The following is a 25879-nucleotide window of genomic DNA, read 5'->3' as shown; positions in this document are numbered from 1 at the left end:
CAGCTTCAAGTGACAGAAAAGATATTGTATTCCTTCTGGATGGTTCTGATGGCACAAGGAATGGCTTTCCTGCCATGCGTGATTTTGTAGAGAGAGTGGTGGAGAAAATCAATGTGGGAGAAAACAAAGACCATGTCTCTGTGGTCCAGTACAGCAGAGAACCAGAGGTCAATTTCTATCTGAACACATATACCACAAGGGAGGATGTGGTGGACTCGGTCAGAGGGCTTAGACACAGAGGAGGAAGACCCCTAAACACTGGGGCAGCTCTCCAATACATCAGAGACAACGTCTTTACAAACTCCTCTGGAAGTAGACGCCTGCAGGGTGTCCCACAGATATTGATCTTACTAACTGGGGGAAGGTCTTTTGACAATGTAGATAGCCCAGCCTCAGCTCTCAAACAGCAGGGCATTTATGTGATTGGCATTGGAACTAGGACCTCAGATGCTAGAGAGCTGCAGAAAATATCATATGAGCCCAGTTATGCTCTGTCAGTGTCCGAGTTCACTGACCTTCCCAGTGTCCAAGAACAGCTCTCTTCTGTAATGAGCAAAGTGAGGGCCACGCCCATGACACCAACAGTGACCGGTAAGAACGTGACTCCTTTGTAATCTCCAGTATCATGGTAGGAAACAGTGTGAAAAGAAACCAAATGTCATTTGCTTTGTTCAGTTAGCCAGTGGATTGTTTTTTTTTTTTTACAAAAATAGTTGTGCTTGCGAAGAAAGAGTTCAATTTCAAGATGTTTCTTTTTAGCTGCAAAATATTTGATTGAGCAAGTTAAACATATGGTAAATCTCATGTCTCTTAGTGGTCAGACAGCCAGCAGGAAGGGATGTGGTGTTTTTGCTGGATGGATCTGATGCTACTAGAAGTGGATTCCCAGCTATGAGAGACTTTGTCCAAAAACAAGTAGACACACTCAGTGTGGATGATGGCAAAGACCGTGTGTCGGTTGTTCAGTACAGCAGCGATCCAGCCGTCCAGTTCTATCTGAACACTTACACCACAAAAAGAGAGGTCCTTGACAGTGTCAGAGGTTTGAGGCACAAAGGCGGACGACCCCTCAACACTGGAGCAGCTCTCCGGTACTTGAGGGATAACGTCTTCACGGCCTCTGCCGGAAGCAGGCGGCCATCAGGAGTTCCGCAGGTCCTAATATTGATCACTGGTGGAAGATCATTTGACAGTATTGATGAACCAGCCTCTGCTCTCAAACAGCTGGGTGTCTTGACCATTGCAATTGGAACCCGAGGCTCTGACCCCAGAGAACTTCAGACCATAACTGGCGAGCCCAGTCATGCTGTATCTGTGTCTGAGTTCACTGACCTTCCCAATGTTCAAGAACAGCTCTCTTCTGTAATGAGCAAAGTGATAGTGAGGGCCACGCCCATGACACCAACAGTGACCGGTAAGAACGTGACTCCTTTGTAATCTCCAGTATCATGGTAGGAAACAGTGTGAAAAGAAACCAAATGTCATTTGCTTTGTTCAGTTAGCCAGTGGATTGTTTTTTTTTTTTTACAAAAATAGTTGTGCTTGCGAAGAAAGAGTTCAATTTCAAGATGTTTCTTTTTAGCTGCAAAATATTTGATTGAGCAAGTTAAACATATGGTAAATCTCATGTCTCTAAGTGGTCAGACAGCCAGCAGGAAGGGATGTGGTGTTTTTGCTGGATGGATCTGATGCTACTAGAAGTGGATTCCCAGCTATGAGAGACTTTGTCCAAAAACAAGTAGACACACTCAGTGTGGATGATGGCAAAGACCGTGTGTCGGTTGTTCAGTACAGCAGCGATCCAGCCGTCCAGTTCTATCTGAACACTTACACCACAAAAAGAGAGGTCCTTGACAGTGTCAGAGGTTTGAGGCACAAAGGCGGACGACCCCTCAACACTGGAGCAGCTCTCCGGTACTTGAGGGATAACGTCTTCACGGCCTCTGCCGGAAGCAGGCGGCCATCAGGAGTTCCGCAGGTCCTAATATTGATCACTGGTGGAAGATCATTTGACAGTATTGATGAACCAGCCTCTGCTCTCAAACAGCTGGGTGTCTTGACCATTGCAATTGGAACCCGAGGCTCTGACCCCAGAGAACTTCAGACCATAACTGGCGAGCCCAGTTATGCTCTATCTGTGTCTGAACTTACTGACCTACCCAAAGTGCAACAGCAACTTGAGTCCTCTGTGGAAGCTGCAGTTTTTGAAGTCACCCCAGAATTACCAACCGTAATTGGTACGTTGTCAGGCACATCCTATTGCTGGCTCCAAAAGTTACTAATTTCAGCTACAGTGAGGAAAAGCAAATAAATGAATGTGATGTGTGTATAGTTTTTTTGTGCATTTCAAACCAGTTGGTAGCATGCTGTGGTCTTTCTAAAACAGAAGTAGGCCAGGCTAGTGTTGTTAAAATATTAGTGTGCCAGTGAAAGATAATCTCACAAGATTTGTGAAAGGTTTTCATTTTTTTGTCCTACTGTCTTTTCTCAGCTTCACGTGACAGAAAAGATATTGTATTCCTTCTGGATGGTTCTGATGGCACAAGGAATGGCTTTCCTGCCATGCGTGATTTTGTAGAGAGAGTGGTGGAGAAAATCAATGTGGGAGAAAACAAAGACCATGTCTCTGTGGTCCAGTACAGCAGAGAACCAGAGGTCCATTTCTATCTGAACACATATACCACAAGGGAGGATGTGGTGGACTCGGTCAGAGGGCTTAGACACAGAGGAGGAAGACCCCTAAACACTGGGGCAGCTCTCCAATACGTCAGAGACAACGTCTTTACAAACTCCTCTGGAAGTAGACGCCTGCAGGGTGTCCCACAGATATTGATCTTACTAACTGGGGGAAGGTCTTTTGACAATGTAGATAGCCCAGCCTCAGCTCTCAAACAGCAGGGCATTTATGTGATTGGCATTGGAACTAGGACCTCAGATGCTAGAGAGCTGCAGAAAATATCATATGAGCCCAGTTATGCTCTGTCAGTGTCCGAGTTCACTGACCTTCCCAGTGTCCAAGAACAGCTCTCTTCTGTAATGAGCAAAGTGAGGGCCACGCCCATGACACCAACAGTGACCGGTAAGAACGTGACTCCTTTGTTATCTCCAGTATCATGGTAGGAAACAGTGTGAAAAGAAACCAAATGTCATTTGCTTTGTTCAGTTAGCCAGTGGATTGTTTTTTTTTTTTACAAAAATAGTTGTGCTTGCGAAGAAAGAGTTCAATTTCAAGATGTTTCTCTTTAGCTGCAAAATATTTGATTGAGCAAGTTAAATATATGGTAAATCTCATGTCTCTTAGTGGTCAGACAGCCAGCAGGAAGGGATGTGGTGTTTTTGCTGGATGGATCTGATGCTACTAGAAGTGGATTCCCAGCTATGAGAGACTTTGTCCAAAAACAAGTAGACACACTCAGTGTGGATGATGGCAAAGACCGTGTGTCGGTTGTTCAGTACAGCAGCGATCCAGCCGTCCAGTTCTATCTGAACACTTACACCACAAAAAGAGAGGTCCTTGACAGTGTCAGAGGTTTGAGGCACAAAGGCGGACGACCCCTCAACACTGGAGCAGCTCTCCGGTACTTGAGGGATAACGTGTTCACGGCCTCTGCCGGAAGCAGGCGGCCCTCAGGAGTTCCGCAGGTCCTAATATTGATCACTGGTGGAAGATCATTTGACAGTATTGATGAACCAGCCTCTGCTCTCAAACAGCTGGGTGTCTTGACCATTGCAATTGGAACCCGAGGCTCTGACCCCAGAGAACTTCAGACCATAACTGGCGAGCCCAGTCATGCTGTATCTGTGTCTGAGTTCACTGACCTTCCCAATGTTCAAGAACAGCTCTCTTCTGTAATGAGCAAAGTGATAGTGAGGGCCACGCCCATGACACCAACAGTGACCGGTAAGAACGTGACTCCTTTGTAATCTCCAGTATCATGGTAGGAAACAGTGTGAAAAGAAACCAAATGTCATTTGCTTTGTTCAGTTAGCCAGTGGATTGTTTTTTTTTTTTTACAAAAATAGTTGTGCTTGCGAAGAAAGAGTTCAATTTCAAGATGTTTCTTTTTAGCTGCAAAATATTTGATTGAGCAAGTTAAACATATGGTAAATCTCATGTCTCTTAGTGGTCAGACAGCCAGCAGGAAGGGATGTGGTGTTTTTGCTGGATGGATCTGATGCTACTAGAAGTGGATTCCCAGCTATGAGAGACTTTGTCCAAAAACAAGTAGACACACTCAGTGTGGATGATGGCAAAGACCGTGTGTCGGTTGTTCAGTACAGCAGCGATCCAGCCGTCCAGTTCTATCTGAACACTTACACCACAAAAAGAGAGGTCCTTGACAGTGTCAGAGGTTTGAGGCACAAAGGCGGACGACCCCTCAACACTGGAGCAGCTCTCCGGTACTTGAGGGATAACGTCTTCACGGCCTCTGCCGGAAGCAGGCGGCCATCGGAAGTTCCGCAGGTCCTAATATTGATCACTGGTGGAAGATCATTTGACAGTATTGATGAACCAGCCTCTGCTCTCAAACAGCTGGGTGTCTTGACCATTGCAATTGGAACCCGAGGCTCTGACCCCAGAGAACTTCAGACCATAACTGGCGAGCCCAGTTATGCTCTATCTGTGTCTGAACTTACTGACCTACCCAAAGTGCAACAGCAACTTGAGTCCTCTGTGGAAGCTGCAGTTTTTGAAGTCACCCCAGAATTACCAACCGTAATTGGTACGTTGTCAGACACATCCTATTGCTGGCTCCAAAAGTTACTAATTTCAGCTACAGTGAGGAAAAGCAAATAAACGAATGGGATGTGTGTGTATTTTTTTTGTGCATTTCAAACCAGTTGGTAGCATGCTGTGGTCTTTCTAAAACAGAAGTAGGCCAGGCTAGTGTTGTTAAAATATTAGTGTGCCAGTGAAAGATAATCTCACAAGATTTGTGAAAGGTTTTCATTTTTTTGTCCTACTGTCTTTTCTCAGCTTCACGTGACAGAAAAGATATTGTATTCCTTCTGGATGGTTCTGATGGCACAAGGAATGGCTTTCCTGCCATGCGTGATTTTGTAGAGAGAGTGGTGGAGAAAATCAATGTGGGAGAAAACAAAGACCATGTCTCTGTGGTCCAGTACAGCAGAGAACCAGAGGTCAATTTCTATCTGAACACATATACCACAAGGGAGGATGTGGTGGACTCGGTCAGAGGGCTTAGACACAGAGGAGGAAGACCCCTAAACACTGGGGCAGCTCTCCAATACGTCAGAGACAACGTCTTTACAAACTCCTCTGGAAGTAGACGCCTGCAGGGTGTCCCACAGATATTGATCTTACTAACTGGGGGAAGGTCTTTTGACAATGTAGATAGCCCAGCCTCAGCTCTCAAACAGCAGGGCATTTATGTGATTGGCATTGGAACTAGGACCTCAGATGCTAGAGAGCTGCAGAAAATATCATATGAGCCCAGTTATGCTCTGTCAGTGTCCGAGTTCACTGACCTTCCCAGTGTCCAAGAACAGCTCTCTTCTGTAATGAGCAAAGTGAGGGCCACGCCCATGACACCAACAGTGACCGGTAAGAACGTGACTCCTTTGTAATCTCCAGTATCATGGTAGGAAACAGTGTGCAAAGAAACCAAATGTCATTTGCTTTGTTCAGTTAGCCAGTGGATTGTTTTTTTTTTTTTACAAAAATAGTTGTGCTTGCGAAGAAAGAGTTCAATTTCAAGATGTTTCTTTTTAGCTGCAAAATATTTGATTGAGCAAGTTAAACATATGGTAAATCTCATGTCTCTTAGTGGTCAGACAGCCAGCAGGAAGGGATGTGGTGTTTTTGCTGGATGGATCTGATGCTACTAGAAGTGGATTCCCAGCTATGAGAGACTTTGTCCAAAAACAAGTAGACACACTCAGTGTGGATGATGGCAAAGACCGTGTGTCGGTTGTTCAGTACAGCAGCGATCCAGCCGTCCAGTTCTATCTGAACACTTACACCACAAAAAGAGAGGTCCTTGACAGTGTCAGAGGTTTGAGGCACAAAGGCGGACGACCCCTCAACACTGGAGCAGCTCTCCGGTACTTGAGGGATAACGTCTTCACGGCCTCTGCCGGAAGCAGGCGGCCATCAGGAGTTCCGCAGGTCCTAATATTGATCACTGGTGGAAGATCATTTGACAGTATTGATGAACCAGCCTCTGCTCTCAAACAGCTGGGTGTCTTGACCATTGCAATTGGAACCCGAGGCTCTGACCCCAGAGAACTTCAGACCATAACTGGCGAGCCCAGTTATGCTCTATCTGTGTCTGAACTTACTGACCTACCCAAAGTGCAACAGCAACTTGAGTCCTCTGTGGAAGCTGCAGTTTTTGAAGTCACCCCAGAATTACCAACCGTAATTGGTACGTTGTCAGGACACATCCTATTGCTGGCTCCAAAAGTTACTAATTTCAGCTACAGTGAGGAAAAGCAAATAAATGAATGTGATGTGTGTATATTTTTTTTTGTGCATTTCAAACCAGTTGGTAGCATGCTGTGGTCTTTCTAAAACAGAAGTAGGCCAGGCTAGTGTTGTTAAAATATTAGTGTGCCAGTGAAAGATAATCTCACAAGATTTGTGAAAGGTTTTCATTTTTTTGTCCTACTGTCTTTTCTCAGCTTCACGTGACAGAAAAGATATTGTATTCCTTCTGGATGGTTCTGATGGCACAAGGAATGGCTTTCCTGCCATGCGTGATTTTGTAGAGAGAGTGGTGGAGAAAATCAATGTGGGAGAAAACAAAGACCATGTCTCTGTGGTCCAGTACAGCAGAGAACCAGAGGTCAATTTCTATCTGAACACATATACCACAAGGGAGGATGTGGTGGACTCGGTCAGAGGGCTTAGACACAGAGGAGGAAGACCCCTAAACACTGGGGCAGCTCTCCAATACGTCAGAGACAACGTCTTTACAAACTCCTCTGGAAGTAGACGCTTGCAGGGTGTCCCACAGATATTGATCTTACTAACTGGGGGAAGGTCTTTTGACAATGTAGATAGCCCAGCCTCAGCTCTCAAACAGCAGGGCATTTATGTGATTGGCATTGGAACTAGGACCTCAGATGCTAGAGAGCTGCAGAAAATATCATATGAGCCCAGTTATGCTCTGTCAGTGTCTGAGTTCACTGACCTTCCCAGTGTCCAAGAACAGCTCTCTTCTGTAATGAGCAAAGTGAGGGCCACGCCCATGACACCAACAGTGACCGGTAAGAACGTGACTCCTTTGTATCTCCAGTATCATGGTAGGAAACAGTGTGAAAAGAAACCAAATGTCATTTGCTTTGTTCAGTTAGCCAGTGGATTGTTTTTTTTTTTTTACAAAAATAGTTGTGCTTGCGAAGAAAGAGTTCAATTTCAAGATGTTTCTCTTTAGCTGCAAAATATTTGATTGAGCAAGTTAAATATATGGTAAATCTCATGTCTCTTAGTGGTCAGACAGCCAGCAGGAAGGGATGTGGTGTTTTTGCTGGATGGATCTGATGCTACTAGAAGTGGATTCCCAGCTATGAGAGACTTTGTCCAAAAACAAGTAGACACACTCAGTGTGGATGATGGCAAAGACCGTGTGTCGGTTGTTCAGTACAGCAGCGATCCAGCCGTCCAGTTCTATCTGAACACTTACACCACAAAAAGAGAGGTCCTTGACAGTGTCAGAGGTTTGAGGCACAAAGGCGGACGACCCCTCAACACTGGAGCAGCTCTCCGGTACTTGAGGGATAACGTGTTCACGGCCTCTGCCGGAAGCAGGCGGCCCTCAGGAGTTCCGCAGGTCCTAATATTGATCACTGGTGGAAGATCATTTGACAGTATTGATGAACCAGCCTCTGCTCTCAAACAGCTGGGTGTCTTGACCATTGCAATTGGAACCCGAGGCTCTGACCCCAGAGAACTTCAGACCATAACTGGCGAGCCCAGTCATGCTGTATCTGTGTCTGAGTTCACTGACCTTCCCAATGTTCAAGAACAGCTCTCTTCTGTAATGAGCAAAGTGATAGTGAGGGCCACGCCCATGACACCAACAGTGACCGGTAAGAACGTGACTCCTTTGTAATCTCCAGTATCATGGTAGGAAACAGTGTGAAAAGAAACCAAATGTCATTTGCTTTGTTCAGTTAGCCAGTGGATTGTTTTTTTTTTTTACAAAAATAGTTGTGCTTGCGAAGAAAGAGTTCAATTTCAAGATGTTTCTTTTTAGCTGCAAAATATTTGATTGAGCAAGTTAAACATATGGTAAATCTCATGTCTCTTAGTGGTCAGACAGCCAGCAGGAAGGGATGTGGTGTTTTTGCTGGATGGATCTGATGCTACTAGAAGTGGATTCCCAGCTATGAGAGACTTTGTCCAAAAACAAGTAGACACACTCAGTGTGGATGATGGCAAAGACCGTGTGTCGGTTGTTCAGTACAGCAGCGATCCAGCCGTCCAGTTCTATCTGAACACTTACACCACAAAAAGAGAGGTCCTTGACAGTGTCAGAGGTTTGAGGCACAAAGGCGGACGACCCCTCAACACTGGAGCAGCTCTCCGGTACTTGAGGGATAACGTGTTCACGGCCTCTGCCGGAAGCAGGCGGCCATCGGAGTTCCGCAGGTCCTAATATTGATCACTGGTGGAAGATCATTTGACAGTATTGATGAACCAGCCTCTGCTCTCAAACAGCTGGGTGTCTTGACCATTGCAATTGGAACCCGAGGCTCTGACCCCAGAGAACTTCAGACCATAACTGGCGAGCCCAGTTATGCTCTATCTGTGTCTGAACTTACTGACCTACCCAAAGTGCAACAGCAACTTGAGTCCTCTGTGGAAGCTGCAGTTTTTGAAGTCACCCCAGAATTACCAACCGTAATTGGTACGTTGTCAGACACATCCTATTGCTGGCTCCAAAAGTTACTAATTTCAGCTACAGTGAGGAAAAGCAAATAAATGAATGTGATGTGTGTATAGTTTTTTGTGCATTTCAAACCAGTTGGTAGCATGCTGTGGTCTTTCTAAAACAGAAGTAGGCCAGGCTAGTGTTGTTAAAATATTAGTGTGCCAGTGAAAGATAATCTCACAAGATTTGTGAAAGGTTTTCATTTTTTTGTCCTACTGTCTTTTCTCAGCTTCACGTGACAGAAAAGATATTGTATTCCTTCTGGATGGTTCTGATGGCACAAGGAATGGCTTTCCTGCCATGCGTGATTTTGTAGAGAGAGTGGTGGAGAAAATCAATGTGGGAGAAAACAAAGACCATGTCTCTGTGGTCCAGTACAGCAGAGAACCAGAGGTCAATTTCTATCTGAACACATATACCACAAGGGAGGATGTGGTGGACTCGGTCAGAGGGCTTAGACACAGAGGAGGAAGACCCCTAAACACTGGGGCAGCTCTCCAATACGTCAGAGACAACGTCTTTACAAGCTCCTCTGGAAGTAGACGCCTGCAGGGTGTCCCACAGATATTGATCTTACTAACTGGGGGAAGGTCTTTTGACAATGTAGATAGCCCAGCCTCAGCTCTCAAACAGCAGGGCATTTATGTGATTGGCATTGGAACTAGGACCTCAGATGCTAGAGAGCTGCAGAAAATATCATATGAGCCCAGTTATGCTCTGTCAGTGTCCGAGTTCACTGACCTTCCCAGTGTCCAAGAACAGCTCTCTTCTGTAATGAGCAAAGTGAGGGCCACGCCCATGACACCAACAGTGACCGGTAAGAATGTGACTCCTTTGTCATCTCCAGTATCATGGTAGGAAACAGTGTGCAAAGAAACCAAATGTCATTTGCTTTGTTCAGTTAGCCAGTGGATTGTTGTTTTTTTTTTACAAAAATAGTTGTGCTTGCGAAGAAAGAGTTCAATTTCAAGATGTTTCTTTTTAGCTGCAAAATATTTGATTGAGCAAGTTAAACATATGGTAAATCTCATGTCTCTTAGTGGTCAGACAGCCAGCAGGAAGGGATGTGGTGTTTTTGCTGGATGGATCTGATGCTACTAGAAGTGGATTCCCAGCTATGAGAGACTTTGTCCAAAAACAAGTAGACACACTCAGTGTGGATGATGGCAAAGACCGTGTGTCGGTTGTTCAGTACAGCAGCGATCCAGCCGTCCAGTTCTATCTGAACACTTACACCACAAAAAGAGAGGTCCTTGACAGTGTCAGAGGTTTGAGGCACAAAGGCGGACGACCCCTCAACACTGGAGCAGCTCTCCGGTACTTGAGGGATAACGTCTTCACGGCCTCTGCCGGAAGCAGGCGGCCATCAGGAGTTCCGCAGGTCCTAATATTGATCACTGGTGGAAGATCATTTGACAGTATTGATGAACCAGCCTCTGCTCTCAAACAGCTGGGTGTCTTGACCATTGCAATTGGAACCCGAGGCTCTGACCCCAGAGAACTTCAGACCATAACTGGCGAGCCCAGTCATGCTGTATCTGTGTCTGAGTTCACTGACCTTCCCAATGTTCAAGAACAGCTCTCTTCTGTAATGAGCAAAGTGATAGTGAGGGCCACGCCCATGACACCAACAGTGACCGGTAAGAACGTGACTCCTTTGTAATCTCCAGTATCATGGTAGGAAACAGTGTGAAAAGAAACCAAATGTCATTTGCTTTGTTCAGTTAGCCAGTGGATTGTTTTTTTTTTACAAAAATAGTTGTGCTTGCGAAGAAAGAGTTCAATTTCAAGATGTTTCTTTTTAGCTGCAAAATATTTGATTGAGCAAGTTAAACATATGGTAAATCTCATGTCTCTTAGTGGTCAGACAGCCAGCAGGAAGGGATGTGGTGTTTTTGCTGGATGGATCTGATGCTACTAGAAGTGGATTCCCAGCTATGAGAGACTTTGTCCAAAAACAAGTAGACACACTCAGTGTGGATGATGGCAAAGACCGTGTGTCGGTTGTTCAGTACAGCAGCGATCCAGCCGTCCAGTTCTATCTGAACACTTACACCACAAAAAGAGAGGTCCTTGACAGTGTCAGAGGTTTGAGGCACAAAGGCGGACGACCCCTCAACACTGGAGCAGCTCTCCGGTACTTGAGGGATAACGTCTTCACGGCCTCTGCCGGAAGCAGGCGGCCATCAGGAGTTCCACAGGTCCTAATATTGATCACTGGTGGAAGATCATTTGACAGTATTGATGAACCAGCCTCTGCTCTCAAACAGCTGGGTGTCTTGACCATTGCAATTGGAACCCGAGGCTCTGACCCCAGAGAACTTCAGACCATAACTGGCGAGCCCAGTCATGCTGTATCTGTGTCTGAGTTCACTGACCTTCCCAATGTTCAAGAACAGCTCTCTTCTGTAATGAGCACAGTGCCAATGAGGGTCACACCTTTGACCCCAACAGTGACTGGTAAGAACATGACCCATCTTCAAAGTCCAGTATCATTGTAGGAAACAGTGTGAAAGGAAATCATTTGGTTTTGCTGTGTTTAATCAGCCAGTGGATTGGTTTTTCTTTTTTTTTTTGTGTGTTTTTGTTGTTATTTTTCTTTTTTATAAAATAGTTGTGGTTGTAAAGAAAGAGTTAAATTTCAAAATGTTTCTCTTTAGCTGCAAAATATTTGATTGAGCAAGTTAAACATATGGTAAATCTCATGTCTCTTAGTGGTCAGACAGCCAGCAGGAAGGGATGTGGTGTTTTTGCTGGATGGATCTGATGCTACTAGAAGTGGATTCCCAGCTATGAGAGACTTTGTCCAAAAACAAGTAGACACACTCAGTGTGGATGATGGCAAAGACCGTGTGTCGGTTGTTCAGTACAGCAGCGATCCAGCCGTCCAGTTCTATCTGAACACTTACACCACAAAAAGAGAGGTCCTTGACAGTGTCAGAGGTTTGAGGCACAAAGGCGGACGACCCCTCAACACTGGAGCAGCTCTCCGGTACTTGAGGGATAACGTCTTCACGGCCTCTGCCGGAAGCAGGCGGCCCTCAGGAGTTCCGCAGGTCCTAATATTGATCACTGGTGGAAGATCATTTGACAGTATTGATGAACCAGCCTCTGCTCTCAAACAGCTGGGTGTCTTGACCATTGCAATTGGAACCCGAGGCTCTGACCCCAGAGAACTTCAGACCATAACTGGCGAGCCTAGTTATGCTCTGTCAGTGTCTGAGTTCACTGACCTTCCCAGTGTCCAAGAACAGCTCTCTTCTGTAATGAGCAAAGTGAGGGCCACGCCCATGACACCAACAGTGACCGGTAAGAACGTGACTCCTTTGTAATCTCCAGTATCATGGTAGGAAACAGTGTGAAAAGAAACCAAATGTCATTTGCTTTGTTCAGTTAGCCAGTGGATTGTTTTTTTTTTTACAAAAATAGTTGTGCTTGCGAAGAAAGAGTTCAATTTCAAGATGTTTCTTTTTAGCTGCAAAATATTTGATTGAGCAAGTTAAACATATGGTAAATCTCATGTCTCTTAGTGGTCAGACAGCCAGCAGGAAGGGATGTGGTGTTTTTGCTGGATGGATCTGATGCTACTAGAAGTGGATTCCCAGCTATGAGAGACTTTGTCCAAAAACAAGTAGACACACTCAGTGTGGATGATGGCAAAGACCGTGTGTCGGTTGTTCAGTACAGCAGCGATCCAGCCGTCCAGTTCTATCTGAACACTTACACCACAAAAAGAGAGGTCCTTGACAGTGTCAGAGGTTTGAGGCACAAAGGCGGACGACCCCTCAACACTGGAGCAGCTCTCCGGTACTTGAGGGATAACGTGTTCACGGCCTCTGCCGGAAGCAGGCGGCCCTCAGGAGTTCCGCAGGTCCTAATATTGATCACTGGTGGAAGATCATTTGACAGTATTGATGAACCAGCCTCTGCTCTCAAACAGCTGGGTGTCTTGACCATTGCAATTGGAACCCGAGGCTCTGACCCCAGAGAACTTCAGACCATAACTGGCGAGCCCAGTCATGCTGTATCTGTGTCTGAGTTCACTGACCTTCCCAATGTTCAAGAACAGCTCTCTTCTGTAATGAGCAAAGTGATAGTGAGGGCCACGCCCATGACACCAACAGTGACTGGTAAGAACGTGACTCCTTTGTAATCTCCAGTATCATGGTAGGAAACAGTGTGAAAAGAAACCAAATGTCATTTGCTTTGTTCAGTTAGCCAGTGGATTGTTTTTTTTTTTTACAAAAATAGTTGTGCTTGCGAAGAAAGAGTTCAATTTCAAGATGTTTCTTTTTAGCTGCAAAATATTTGATTGAGCAAGTTAAACATATGGTAAATCTCATGTCTCTTAGTGGTCAGACAGCCAGCAGGAAGGGATGTGGTGTTTTTGCTGGATGGATCTGATGCTACTAGAAGTGGATTCCCAGCTATGAGAGACTTTGTCCAAAAACAAGTAGACACACTCAGTGTGGATGATGGCAAAGACCGTGTGTCGGTTGTTCAGTACAGCAGCGATCCAGCCGTCCAGTTCTATCTGAACACTTACACCACAAAAAGAGAGGTCCTTGACAGTGTCAGAGGTTTGAGGCACAAAGGCGGACGACCCCTCAACACTGGAGCAGCTCTCCGGTACTTGAGGGATAACGTCTTCACGGCCTCTGCCGGAAGCAGGCGGCCATCGGGAGTTCCGCAGGTCCTAATATTGATCACTGGTGGAAGATCATTTGACAGTATTGATGAACCAGCCTCTGCTCTCAAACAGCTGGGTGTCTTGACCATTGCAATTGGAACCCGAGGCTCTGACCCCAGAGAACTTCAGACCATAACTGGCGAGCCCAGTTATGCTCTATCTGTGTCTGAACTTACTGACCTACCCAAAGTGCAACAGCAACTTGAGTCCTCTGTGGAAGCTGCAGTTTTTGAAGTCACCCCAGAATTACCAACCGTAATTGGTACGTTGTCAGGCACATCCTATTGCTGGCTCCAAAAGTTACTAATTTCAGCTACAGTGAGATAAAGCAAATAAATGAATGTGATGTGTGTATAGTTTTTTCTGCATTTCAAACCAGTTGGTAGCATGCTGTGGTCTTTCTAAAACAGAAGTAGGCCAGGCTAGTGTTGTTAAAATATTAGTGTGCCAGTGAAAGATAATCTCACAAGATTTGTGAAAGGTTTTCATTTTTTTGTCCTACTGTCTTTTCTCAGCTTCACGTGACAGAAAAGATATTGTATTCCTTCTGGATGGTTCTGATGGCACAAGGAATGGCTTTCCTGCCATGCGTGATTTTGTAGAGAGAGTGGTGGAGAAAATCAATGTGGGAGAAAACAAAGACCATGTCTCTGTGGTCCAGTACAGCAGAGAACCAGAGGTCCATTTCTATCTGAACACATATACCACAAGGGAGGATGTGGTGGACTCGGTCAGAGGGCTTAGACACAGAGGAGGAAGACCCCTAAACACTGGGGCAGCTCTCCAATACGTCAGAGACAACGTCTTTACAAACTCCTCTGGAAGTAGACGCCTGCAGGGTGTCCCACAGATATTGATCTTACTAACTGGGGGAAGGTCTTTTGACAATGTAGATAGCCCAGCCTCAGCTCTCAAACAGCAGGGCATTTATGTGATTGGCATTGGAACTAGGACCTCAGATGCTAGAGAGCTGCAGAAAATATCATATGAGCCCAGTTATGCTCTGTCAGTGTCCGAGTTCACTGACCTTCCCAGTGTCCAAGAACAGCTCTCTTCTGTAATGAGCAAAGTGAGGGCCACGCCCATGACACCAACAGTGACCGGTAAGAATGTGACTCCTTTGTCATCTCCAGTATCATGGTAGGAAACAGTGTGCAAAGAAACCAAATGTCATTTGCTTTGTTCAGTTAGCCAGTGGATTGTTTTTTTTTTTTACAAAAATAGTTGTGCTTGCGAAGAAAGAGTTCAATTTCAAGATGTTTCTTTTTAGCTGCAAAATATTTGATTGAGCAAGTTAAACATATGGTAAATCTCATGTCTCTTAGTGGTCAGACAGCCAGCAGGAAGGGATGTGGTGTTTTTGCTGGATGGATCTGATGCTACTAGAAGTGGATTCCCAGCTATGAGAGACTTTGTCCAAAAACAAGTAGACACACTCAGTGTGGATGATGGCAAAGACCGTGTGTCGGTTGTTCAGTACAGCAGCGATCCAGCCGTCCAGTTCTATCTGAACACTTACACCACAAAAAGAGAGGTCCTTGACAGTGTCAGAGGTTTGAGGCACAAAGGCGGACGACCCCTCAACACTGGAGCAGCTCTCCGGTACTTGAGGGATAACGTGTTCACGGCCTCTGCCGGAAGCAGGCGGCCCTCAGGAGTTCCGCAGGTCCTAATATTGATCACTGGTGGAAGATCATTTGACAGTATTGATGAACCAGCCTCTGCTCTCAAACAGCTGGGTGTCTTGACCATTGCAATTGGAACCCGAGGCTCTGACCCCAGAGAACTTCAGACCATAACTGGCGAGCCCAGTCATGCTGTATCTGTGTCTGAGTTCACTGACCTTCCCAATGTTCAAGAACAGCTCTCTTCTGTAATGAGCAAAGTGATAGTGAGGGCCACGCCCATGACACCAACAGTGACCGGTAAGAACGTGACTCCTTTGTAATCTCCAGTATCATGGTAGGAAACAGTGTGAAAAGAAACCAAATGTCATTTGCTTTGTTCAGTTAGCCAGTGGATTGTTTTTTTTTTTTTACAAAAATAGTTGTGCTTGCGAAGAAAGAGTTCAATTTCAAGATGTTTCTTTTTAGCTGCAAAATATTTGATTGAGCAAGTTAAACATATGGTAAATCTCATGTCTCTTAGTGGTCAGACAGCCAGCAGGAAGGGATGTGGTGTTTTTGCTGGATGGATCTGATGCTACTAGAAGTGGATTCCCAGCTATGAGAGACTTTGTCCAAAAACAAGTAGACACACTCAGTGTGGATGATGGCAAAGACCGTGTGTCGGTTGTTCAGTACAGCAGCGATCCAGCCGTCCAGTTCTATCTGAACACTTACACCACAAAAAGAGAGGTCCTTGACAGTGTCAGAGGTTTGAGGCACAAAGGCGGACGACCCCTCAACACTGGAGCAGCTCTCCGGTACTTGAGGGATAACGTCTTCACGGCCTCTGCCGGAAGCAGGCGGCCATCAGGAAGTTCCGCAGGTCCTAATATTGATCACTGGTGGAAGATCATTTGACAGTATTGATGAACCAGCCTCTGCTCTCAAACAGCTGGGTGTCTTGACCATTGCAATTGGAACCCGAGGCTCTGACCCCAGAGAACTTCAGACCATAACTGGCGAGCCCAGTTATGCTTTATCTGTGTCTGAACTTACTGACCTACCCAAAGTGCAACAGCAACTTGAGTCCTCTGTGGAAGCTGCAGTTTTTGAAGTCACCCCAGAATTACCAACCGTAATTGGTACGTTGTCAGACACATCCTATTGCTGGCTCCAAAAGTTACTAATTTCAGCTACAGTGAGGAAAAGCAAATAAATGAATGTGATGTGTGTATAGTTTTTTTGTGCATTTCAAACCAGTTGGTAGCATGCTGTGGTCTTTCTAAAACAGAAGTAGGCCAGGCTAGTGTTGTTAAAATATTAGTGTGCCAGTGAAAGATAATCTCACAAGATTTGTGAAAGGTTTTCATTTTTTTGTCCTACTGTCTTTTCTCAGCTTCACGTGACAGAAAAGATATTGTATTCCTTCTGGATGGTTCTGATGGCACAAGGAATGGCTTTCCTGCCATGCGTGATTTTGTAGAGAGAGTGGTGGAGAAAATCAATGTGGGAGAAAACAAAGACCATGTCTCTGTGGTCCAGTACAGCAGAGAACCAGAGGTCAATTTCTATCTGAACACATATACCACAAGGGAGGATGTGGTGGACTCGGTCAGAGGGCTTAGACACAGAGGAGGAAGACCCCTAAACACTGGGGCAGCTCTCCAATACGTCAGAGACAACGTCTTTACAAACTCCTCTGGAAGTAGACGCCTGCAGGGTGTCCCACAGATATTGATCTTACTAACTGGGGGAAGGTCTTTTGACAATGTAGATAGCCCAGCCTCAGCTCTCAAACAGCAGGGCATTTATGTGATTGGCATTGGAACTAGGACCTCAGATGCTAGAGAGCTGCAGAAAATATCATATGAGCCCAGTTATGCTCTGTCAGTGTCCGAGTTCACTGACCTTCCCAGTGTCCAAGAACAGCTCTCTTCTGTAATGAGCAAAGTGAGGGCCACGCCCATGACACCAACAGTGACCGGTAAGAACGTGACTCCTTTGTAATCTCCAGTATCATGGTAGGAAACAGTGTGAAAAGAAACCAAATGTCATTTGCTTTGTTCAGTTAGCCAGTGGATTGTTTTTTTTTTTACAAAAATAGTTGTGCTTGCGAAGAAAGAGTTCAATTTCAAGATGTTTCTTTTTAGCTGCAAAATATTTGATTGAGCAAGTTAAACATATGGTAAATCTCATGTCTCTTAGTGGTCAGACAGCCAGCAGGAAGGGATGTGGTGTTTTTGCTGGATGGATCTGATGCTACTAGAAGTGGATTCCCAGCTATGAGAGACTTTGTCCAAAAACAAGTAGACACACTCAGTGTGGATGATGGCAAAGACCGTGTGTCGGTTGTTCAGTACAGCAGCGATCCAGCCGTACAGTTCTATCTGAACACTTACACCACAAAAAGAGAGGTCCTTGACAGTGTCAGAGGTTTGAGGCACAAAGGCGGACGACCCCTCAACACTGGAGCAGCTCTCCGGTACTTGAGGGATAACGTCTTCACGGCCTCTGCCGGAAGCAGGCGGCCATCAGGAGTTCCGCAGGTCCTAATATTGATCACTGGTGGAAGATCATTTGACAGTATTGATGAACCAGCCTCTGCTCTCAAACAGCTGGGTGTCTTGACCATTGCAATTGGAACCCGAGGCTCTGACCCCAGAGAACTTCAGACCATAACTGGCGAGCCCAGTTCATGCTGTATCTGTGTCTGAGTTCACTGACCTTCCCAATGTTCAAGAACAGCTCTCTTCTGTAATGAGCAAAGTGCAAGTGAGGGCCACGCCCATGACACCAACAGTGACCGGTAAGAACGTGACTCCTTTGTAATCTCCAGTGTCGTGGTAGGAAACAGTGTGAAAAGAAACCAAATGTCATTTGCTGTGTTCAGTTAGCCAGTGGATTGTTTTTTTATAAAATAGTTGTGCTTGCGAAGAAAGAGTTCAATTTCAAGATGTTTCTTTTTAGCTGCAAAATATTTGATTGAGCAAGTTAAACATATGGTAAATCTCATGTCTCTTAGTGGTCAGACAGCCAGCAGGAAGGGATGTGGTGTTTTTGCTGGATGGATCTGATGCTACTAGAAGTGGATTCCCAGCTATGAGAGACTTTGTCCAAAAACAAGTAGACACACTCAGTGTGGATGATGGCAAAGACCGTGTGTCGGTTGTTCAGTACAGCAGCGATCCAGCCGTCCAGTTCTATCTAAACACTTACACCACAAAAAGAGAGGTCCTTGACAGTGTCAGAGGTTTGAGGCACAAAGGCGGACGACCCCTCAACACTGGAGCAGCTCTCCGGTACTTGAGGGATAACGTGTTCACGGCCTCTGCCGGAAGCAGGCGGCCATCAGGAGTTCCGCAGGTCCTAATATTGATCACTGGTGGAAGATCATTTGACAGTATTGATGAACCAGCCTCTGCTCTCAAACAGCTGGGTGTCTTGACCATTGCAATTGGAACCCGAGGCTCTGACCCCAGAGAACTTCAGACCATAACTGGCGAGCCCAGTTATGCTTTATCTGTGTCTGAACTTACTGACCTACCCAAAGTGCAACAGCAACTTGAGTCCTCTGTGGAAGCTGCAGTTTTTGAAGTCACCCCAGAATTACCAACCGTAATTGGTACGTTGTCAGACACATCCTATTGCTGGCTCCAAAAGTTACTAATTTCAGCTACAGTGAGGAAAAGCTAATAAATGAATGTGATGTGTGTATATTTTTTTTTGTGCATTTCAAACCAGTTGGTAGCATGCTGTGGTCTTTCTAAAACAGAAGTAGGCCAGGCTAGTGTTGTTAAAATATTAGTGTGCCAGTGAAAGATAATCTCACAAGATTTGTGAAAGGTTTTCATTTTTTTGTCCTACTGTCTTTTCTCAGCTTCACGTGACAGAAAAGATATTGTATTCCTTCTGGATGGTTCTGATGGCACAAGGAATGGCTTTCCTGCCATGCGTGATTTTGTAGAGAGAGTGGTGGAGAAAATCAATGTGGGAGAAAACAAAGACCATGTCTCTGTGGTCCAGTACAGCAGAGAACCAGAGGTCCATTTCTATCTGAACACATATACCACAAGGGAGGATGTGGTGGACTCGGTCAGAGGGCTTAGACACAGAGGAGGAAGACCCCTAAACACTGGGGCAGCTCTCCAATACGTCAGAGACAACGTCTTTACAAACTCCTCTGGAAGTAGACGCCTGCAGGGTGTCCCACAGATATTGATCTTACTAACTGGGGGAAGGTCTTTTGACAATGTAGATAGCCCAGCCTCAGCTCTCAAACAGCAGGGCATTTATGTGATTGGCATTGGAACTAGGACCTCAGATGCTAGAGAGCTGCAGAAAATATCATATGAGCCCAGTTATGCTCTGTCAGTGTCCGAGTTCACTGACCTTCCCAGTGTCCAAGAACAGCTCTCTTCTGTAATGAGCAAAGTGAGGGCCACGCCCATGACACCAACAGTGACCGGTAAGAACGTGACTCCTTTGTAATCTCCAGTATCATGGTAGGAAACAGTGTGCAAAGAAACCAAATGTCATTTGCTTTGTTCAGTTAGCCAGTGGATTGTTTTTTTTTTTACAAAAATAGTTGTGCTTGCGAAGAAAGAGTTCAATTTCAAGATGTTTCTTTTTAGCTGCAAAATATTTGATTGAGCAAGTTAAATATATGGTAAATCTCATGTCTCTTAGTGGTCAGACAGCCAGCAGGAAGGGATGTGGTGTTTTTGCTGGATGGATCTGATGCTACTAGAAGTGGATTCCCAGCTATGAGAGACTTTGTCCAAAAACAAGTAGACACACTCAGTGTGGATGATGGCAAAGACCGTGTGTCGGTTGTTCAGTACAGCAGCGATCCAGCCGTCCAGTTCTATCTGAACACTTACACCACAAAAAGAGAGGTCCTTGACAGTGTCAGAGGTTTGAGGCACAAAGGCGGACGACCCCTCAACACTGGAGCAGCTCTCCGGTACTTGAGGGATAACGTCTTCACGGCCTCTGCCGGAAGCAGGCGGCCATCAGGAGTTCCGCAGGTCCTAATATTGATCACTGGTGGAAGATCATTTGACAGTATTGATGAACCAGCCTCTGCTCTCAAACAGCTGGGTGTCTTGACCATTGCAATTGGAACCCGAGGCTCTGACCCCAGAGAACTTCAGACCATAACTGGCGAGCCCAGTTATGCTCTATCTGTGTCTGAACTTACTGACCTACCCAAAGTGCAACAGCAACTTGAGTCCTCTGTGGAAGCTGCAGTTTTTGAAGTCACCCCAGAATTACCAACCGTAATTGGTACGTTGTCAGACACATCCTATTGCTGGCTCCAAAAGTTACTAATTTCAGCTACAGTGAGGAAAAGCAAATAAATGAATGTGATGTGTGTATAGTTTTTTTGTGCATTTCAAACCAGTTGGTAGCATGCTGTGGTCTTTCTAAAACAGAAGTAGGCCAGGCTAGTGTTGTTAAAATATTAGTGTGCCAGTGAAAGATAATCTCACAAGATTTGTGAAAGGTTTTCATTTTTTTGTCCTACTGTCTTTTCTCAGCTTCACGTGACAGAAAAGATATTGTATTCCTTCTGGATGGTTCTGATGGCACAAGGAATGGCTTTCCTGCCATGCGTGATTTTGTAGAGAGAGTGGTGGAGAAAATCAATGTGGGAGAAAACAAAGACCATGTGTCTGTGGTCCAGTACAGCAGAGAACCAGAGGTCAATTTCTATCTGAACACATATACCACAAGGGAGGATGTGGTGGACTCGGTCAGAGGGCTTAGACACAGAGGAGGAAGACCCCTAAACACTGGGGCAGCTCTCCAATACGTCAGAGACAACGTCTTTACAAGCTCCTCTGGAAGTAGACGCCTGCAGGGTGTCCCACAGATATTGATCTTACTAACTGGGGGAAGGTCTTTTGACAATGTAGATAGCCAAGCCTCAGCTCTCAAACAGCAGGGCATTTATGTGATTGGCATTGGAACTAGGACCTCAGATGCTAGAGAGCTGCAGAAAATATCATATGAGCCCAGTTATGCTCTGTCAGTGTCCGAGTTCACTGACCTTCCCAGTGTCCAAGAACAGCTCTCTTCTGTAATGAGCAAAGTGAGGGCCACGCCCATGACACCAACAGTGACCGGTAAGAACGTGACTCCTTTGTAATCTCCAGTATCATGGTAGGAAACAGTGTGCAAAGAAACCAAATGTCATTTGCTGTGTTCAGTTAGCCAGTGGATTGTTTTTTTATAAAATAGTTTTGCTTGCGAAGAAAGAGTTCAATTTCAAGATGTTTCTTTTTAGCTGCAAAATATTTGATTGAGCAAGTTAAACATATGGTAAATCTCATGTCTCTTAGTGGTCAGACAGCCAGCAGGAAGGGATGTGGTGTTTTTGCTGGATGGATCTGATGCTACTAGAAGTGGATTCCCAGCTATGAGAGACTTTGTCCAAAAACAAGTAGACACACTCAGTGTGGATGATGGCAAAGACCATGTGTCGGTTGTTCAGTACAGCAGCGATCCAGCCGTCCAGTTCTATCTAAACACTTACACCACAAAAAGAGAGGTCCTTGACAGTGTCAGAGGTTTGAGGCACAAAGGCGGACGACCCCTCAACACTGGAGCAGCTCTCCGGTACTTGAGGGATAATGTCTTCACGGCCTCTGCCGGAAGCAGGCGGCCATCAGGAGTTCCGCAGGTCCTAATATTGATCACTGGTGGAAGATCATTTGACAGTATTGATGAACCAGCCTCTGCTCTCAAACAGCTGGGTGTCTTGACCATTGCAATTGGAACCCGAGGCTCTGACCCCAGAGAACTTCAGACCATAACTGGCGAGCCCAGTTATGCTTTATCTGTGTCTGAACTTACTGACCTACCCAAAGTGCAACAGCAACTTGAGTCCTCTGTGGAGGTTGCAGTTATTGAAGTCACCCCAGAATTACCAACCGTAATTGGTACGTTGTCAGACACATCCTATTGCTGGCTCCAAAAGTTAATTGACTTATTTCAGTTACAGTGAGAAAAATATAATAAACGAATATGATTTTCTGGTGCATTTCAAACCAGTTGTAAGCATGCTTTTGTCTTTCTTAAATAGAAGTTAGGCAGGCTATTGTCTTTAAGACTTTTGAGAACATAGCATGATCGTCTGAACTTCTGTGAGAACACAGAACTTTCAATCATCTGCTTTAAGGTACGATATTTAATTTTTTGTCAATCACTCTTTTGAACTTAATATTGTTGAAGTTCATTTTAAATTGTCTTTGGAGGCTGCAGTTTTCATTATTTTCCCCCAGCCAACAACCTTATATAGTTTGTTATCCATTAAACCAACAATTCTTTCACTGCTATTTTCACCAAATAACCTCTCGTCTTTTACGTCTTTAGAATTTGTAACTTCTTGAATTACTATAGTTAAAAGCATTTAATAATATAAATCATTATACATGAAATGAATCAATTTGTCATATGCCATGTGCCAACATGCAGAATAGTTGCCTAAATTCTAGCCTCACTCATGTCTTTTATCTCATAATGCCATTAAAAGTGTTATAAATGATTAATAACGCATATGAACTGATTACAATGCTGTGGCTCCTCCGATGAAGACAGTTTGCAATCAAAAGTGATTGAGTCCCTGGTATAACTCACAGACACACACATACTTTAATGCAGGTAACATGTAAGCTCTAGAAAACATTTTGCTATCTATACAAAGTTATCTATACTGTAGAGATCTCTGGATAACCAGGATATCTTACTGTTAGCCAATGATCCTTAAAACTAAGTCAACTCCAGTTTTCTTTTCACCACTGTAGCCAGGCTGACAATTAGTCAGAGCCCTGAGCTCTTACTTCTTTGAGACTGTTCAATAAAGTCCTACAATTAAACTTAAATAGGATCATTCTGTCTCTGTGAATATACCCACAAACATGTTTAACAGATCATTTTCATAACTTGAAAGGCAAATATAAATTTAATTTCAAAAACCTATGTACAAATCTTTGCAAACAACATAAATATATACATATCTATTTACATTAAAATGCAGGCAATGTCTCAGGCATTTTTGTGCAGTGATTTATATAGTGGCATCTATCATTTATAGTGATAGATGCCACAAGAGAGATCAGACGTTCTTGTCCAATCATTTTTGACCAGGATACATCCTTTAATGTGCATATTCAGCACATTACAGTTATTGCAGCAATTGTGCAGTAAATGAATAAACAAAAATAAAAACATCAAGTCTCAAACTAGTTATTGAATTTATTACTCCTAGGCTGGACTATTGTAATTAATTAGTGTTGCACTGTCCTTTTTTGTCAAAAACAGGAAAAAAAGTAACTTATTTCTTCGAATATGCACCAGAATCTTCATGATAAAAAAGATGTAGGCTCAATTTACCACCAATATGACCATTTTATTGTCATACATTGATGAAACTGAGCCTAATATCAACTTCTGTCTTTTCCAGCTGCATCACAGGGCCCCAAGAAGGATGTCGTGTTCCTCGTTGATGGATCTGATGGCGTTGGAAGGGAATTTCCAATCATCCAGGAGTTTATCCGCAGGGTCGTCGAGAGTCTCAATGTGGGCGAAAATAAAATCCGTGTTGGTGTGGTCCAGTATGGTGACACTGCTCAGGCTAATATGTATTTAAACACACATACAACCAAAGAAGGTGTTTTGAATGGCATCAAGGGACTGAGGAAGCTAGGTGGAAGACAACGTAACCTGGGTCAGGCCTTACAGTTTCTCAATCAGGATATTCTGACAGCAGCACGGGGTAGCAGAAAGCAGGATGGTGTTCCACAATTTGTTATTGTTGTGTCTAGTGGGCCTTCTACAGATGATGTCCGTCGTGCAGCTTCTTCTCTTAAACAATCTAGAGTTCTTCCATTCAGCATTGGGACCAGGGATGTGAACCCCACAGAGCTGAGGGTGGTGTCATATATCTCCAATTACGCCCACGTAATAGATGACCTTCCTGGCCTGTACACAGTTCAACAAGAATTAATCAACAAACTCACTGAGCTGTCAGATGATGACATCAGCAGGTTGCGTCCAGAGTTCCCAACTTATGAAGGTAAATTGAATTTAATAAAATCTACAGGTTAACACAGTCCTCATTTATATTATTACTGTGTTACTACTGTATTAAAGCTAGAATCATACCCCAAATCATACTGTATGTTATATATATTTATCTGTGTACACTATTAGGAACTCTCCATTCAGGATTAGTAATCAGACTGTGTTATTTTGCTTCTATTCCTTTCAAGCACCAGTACCATCTGTACCCACAGGAGGAGAAAAAAGGGATGTTGTATTTCTTATTGATGGCACAACAGCAGTGCGTAGTGAATTCCCTTCCATCCGTGATATGATAGGAAGAGTTGTGGAGAAGCTGGATGTAGGACTGGACAAGGTCCGAGTTTCAGTGGTTCAGTACAGCGATGATCCAAAGATAGAATTTCCACTGAATGCACACTCAACAAAAAATGAAGTGCTCCAGGCCGTGTCGAGACTTCGAAACAAAGGTGGGAATAATCTAAACACAGGACGTGCTCTCGAGTTTGTCGCCAGAAGAGTCTACCAGAGATCAGGCGGAAGCCGTCTTGAGGAACGTGTGCCTCAATTCCTCATTCTAGTTACGGCTGGCAAATCTACTGATGATGTATCCAGCTCAGCCAGTGAACTCAAGAAAAGCCTGATAGCACCTCTGGCCATTGGTACAAGAAATGCAGACCAAGATGAACTGAGACAGATTTCCATGAAGCCAGAGCTTGTGTATACAGTTGACAGCTTGAGAGATTTTTCAAAGGTGGAAAAACAGCTCATTGATTCAGTCAAAAAAATATCCACCGATGATATCACTGAAATTTATACTCGTGTCCCACAAGGTAAGAAATAGTGTGTAATCATTCTGTATATTTAAGACTCCAATTAAGTTCAACTGAAAGTGCTAAAGGCAGTTACTGATTGTCTACATCATTTGCTTTTTATAATTTACCTTCACTGTTATGGAGGCATTTCTTTCCTTATGTTGTGTTTTTTTTTTTTTCAGTCATTCTAGATCTCGGGAAAAAGGACATTATTTTCCTAATTGATGGCTCAGATAATACAGATTCTGAAGGGATTGCTCACATCCGTGACTTCATCACCAAAATTGTTGAACAACTTGATGTACACCCCGATAAAATTCGTGTTGCTCTTGTCCAGTATGCAAACAAAGTTAAAACTGAATTTTCACTCAATTCACACAACAACAAGGCAGCTGTTATCTCTGCTATCAGAAGACTCCGTCAGATGGGTGGACGATCGTCAGACCTGGCTGATGCCATTGATCATGTTCTGCGCTTTGAGTTAAGCTCTTTTGCTGGTGCTCGACCAACTGAGGCCTCCCAGCATCTTGTGGTTCTCACAGGTGGACGTTCACCCCAAGATGTTTCCCTCTATGGACCTTTGCTCAAGACCTCCCGAGTTAACTGTATTGGTATTGGTGCTGATCGTGCTGACACAAGGCAACTGATGAGTATTTCCAAGAGCTCAGCTGATGTCATTCAGGTTTCTAAGTTCTCAAACCTGCCAACAATAAAGGACAAGTTTATTAACAGGTTGAAAGAGACTACTCCTGATGTTACAACAGGATATGACACTCCAAGTAAGTAACACTAAAATGTACTCAT

At 44.5% G+C, this 25879-nt stretch overlaps 8 protein-coding genes across 13 annotated transcripts in view; all 8 read left to right on the top strand.

The window, feature by feature from the left end:
• Positions 1 to 3: 3 nt before the first annotated feature.
• Positions 4 to 1521, top strand: LOC146500984 (collagen alpha-3(VI) chain-like). Its single transcript, XM_085135151.1, has 2 exons — positions 4 to 591; positions 815 to 1521. Exons 1-2 carry the CDS (start codon positions 75 to 77, stop codon positions 1435 to 1437), a joined length of 1140 nt encoding a protein of 379 aa, XP_084991277.1. The 5' UTR covers positions 4 to 74; the 3' UTR covers positions 1438 to 1521.
• A 193-nt stretch (positions 1522 to 1714) lies between these two features.
• Positions 1715 to 3120, top strand: LOC146500983 (collagen alpha-3(VI) chain-like). The gene is made up of 2 exons (XM_085134639.1): positions 1715 to 2237; positions 2492 to 3120. The coding sequence occupies exons 1-2, from the start codon at positions 1715 to 1717 to the stop codon at positions 3118 to 3120; spliced, it is 1152 nt and encodes a 383-aa protein (XP_084990765.1).
• A 181-nt stretch (positions 3121 to 3301) lies between these two features.
• LOC146500982 (collagen alpha-3(VI) chain-like) lies at positions 3302 to 4798 on the top strand. The gene is made up of 2 exons (XM_085134637.1): positions 3302 to 3901; positions 4125 to 4798. Exons 1-2 carry the CDS (start codon positions 3379 to 3381, stop codon positions 4796 to 4798), a joined length of 1197 nt encoding a protein of 398 aa, XP_084990763.1. The 5' UTR covers positions 3302 to 3378.
• Positions 4799 to 4814: 16 nt separating this feature from the next.
• LOC146500981 (collagen alpha-3(VI) chain-like) lies at positions 4815 to 8767 on the top strand. 2 transcript variants are annotated; one of them, XM_085135147.1, is made up of 5 exons: positions 4815 to 5566; positions 5790 to 6389; positions 6646 to 7233; positions 7456 to 8055; positions 8278 to 8767. In XM_085135147.1, the coding sequence occupies exons 1-5, from the start codon at positions 5050 to 5052 to the stop codon at positions 8622 to 8624; spliced, it is 2652 nt and encodes an 883-aa protein (XP_084991273.1). In that variant the 5' UTR covers positions 4815 to 5049; the 3' UTR covers positions 8625 to 8767. The 2 variants fall into 2 exon arrangements, with proteins under 2 accessions (XP_084991273.1, XP_084991274.1); XM_085135148.1 differs by lacking the exon at positions 8278 to 8767 and having other exon boundaries at positions 7456 to 8162.
• Positions 8768 to 9200: 433 nt separating this feature from the next.
• Positions 9201 to 11502, top strand: LOC146500980 (collagen alpha-3(VI) chain-like). Its single transcript, XM_085135150.1, has 3 exons — positions 9201 to 9717; positions 9941 to 10540; positions 10761 to 11502. The coding sequence occupies exons 1-3, from the start codon at positions 9201 to 9203 to the stop codon at positions 11399 to 11401; spliced, it is 1758 nt and encodes a 585-aa protein (XP_084991276.1). The 3' UTR covers positions 11402 to 11502.
• A 59-nt stretch (positions 11503 to 11561) lies between these two features.
• Positions 11562 to 13137, top strand: LOC146500979 (collagen alpha-3(VI) chain-like). Its single transcript, XM_085135152.1, has 2 exons — positions 11562 to 12209; positions 12431 to 13137. Exons 1-2 carry the CDS (start codon positions 11693 to 11695, stop codon positions 13051 to 13053), a joined length of 1140 nt encoding a protein of 379 aa, XP_084991278.1. The 5' UTR covers positions 11562 to 11692; the 3' UTR covers positions 13054 to 13137.
• A 49-nt stretch (positions 13138 to 13186) lies between these two features.
• LOC146500978 (collagen alpha-3(VI) chain-like) lies at positions 13187 to 16677 on the top strand. Its single transcript, XM_085135149.1, has 4 exons — positions 13187 to 13852; positions 14106 to 14693; positions 14916 to 15515; positions 15739 to 16677. The coding sequence occupies exons 1-4, from the start codon at positions 13330 to 13332 to the stop codon at positions 16113 to 16115; spliced, it is 2088 nt and encodes a 695-aa protein (XP_084991275.1). The 5' UTR covers positions 13187 to 13329; the 3' UTR covers positions 16116 to 16677.
• Positions 16662 to 25879, top strand: part of LOC146500977 (collagen alpha-3(VI) chain-like) — a 27072-nt gene continuing 17854 nt past the window's right edge. For all 5 annotated transcript variants that reach the window (XM_085135143.1, XM_085135142.1, XM_085135141.1 and 2 more), the window contains exons 1-10: positions 16662 to 17105; positions 17922 to 18003; positions 18220 to 18819; positions 19075 to 19662; positions 19884 to 20483; positions 20738 to 21325; positions 21542 to 22141; positions 23665 to 24276; positions 24473 to 25093; positions 25258 to 25854. In XM_085135143.1, coding sequence (XP_084991269.1) covers positions 16665 to 17105; positions 17922 to 18003; positions 18220 to 18819; positions 19075 to 19662; positions 19884 to 20483; positions 20738 to 21325; positions 21542 to 22141; positions 23665 to 24276; positions 24473 to 25093; positions 25258 to 25854 — 5329 coding nt within the window. In that variant the 5' untranslated portion in view covers positions 16662 to 16664. The remainder of the gene's footprint in view (positions 17106 to 17921; positions 18004 to 18219; positions 18820 to 19074; positions 19663 to 19883; positions 20484 to 20737; positions 21326 to 21541; positions 22142 to 23664; positions 24277 to 24472; positions 25094 to 25257; positions 25855 to 25879) is intronic.

This window comes from Neolamprologus multifasciatus, chromosome 16, assembly GCF_963576455.1.
Source record: "Neolamprologus multifasciatus chromosome 16, fNeoMul1.2, whole genome shotgun sequence".
Taxonomy (NCBI): Eukaryota; Metazoa; Chordata; class Actinopteri; order Cichliformes; family Cichlidae; genus Neolamprologus; species Neolamprologus multifasciatus.
The sequence above is the reverse complement of the archived record's forward strand: the minus strand, read 5'-3'. Positions and strand labels throughout refer to the sequence as shown.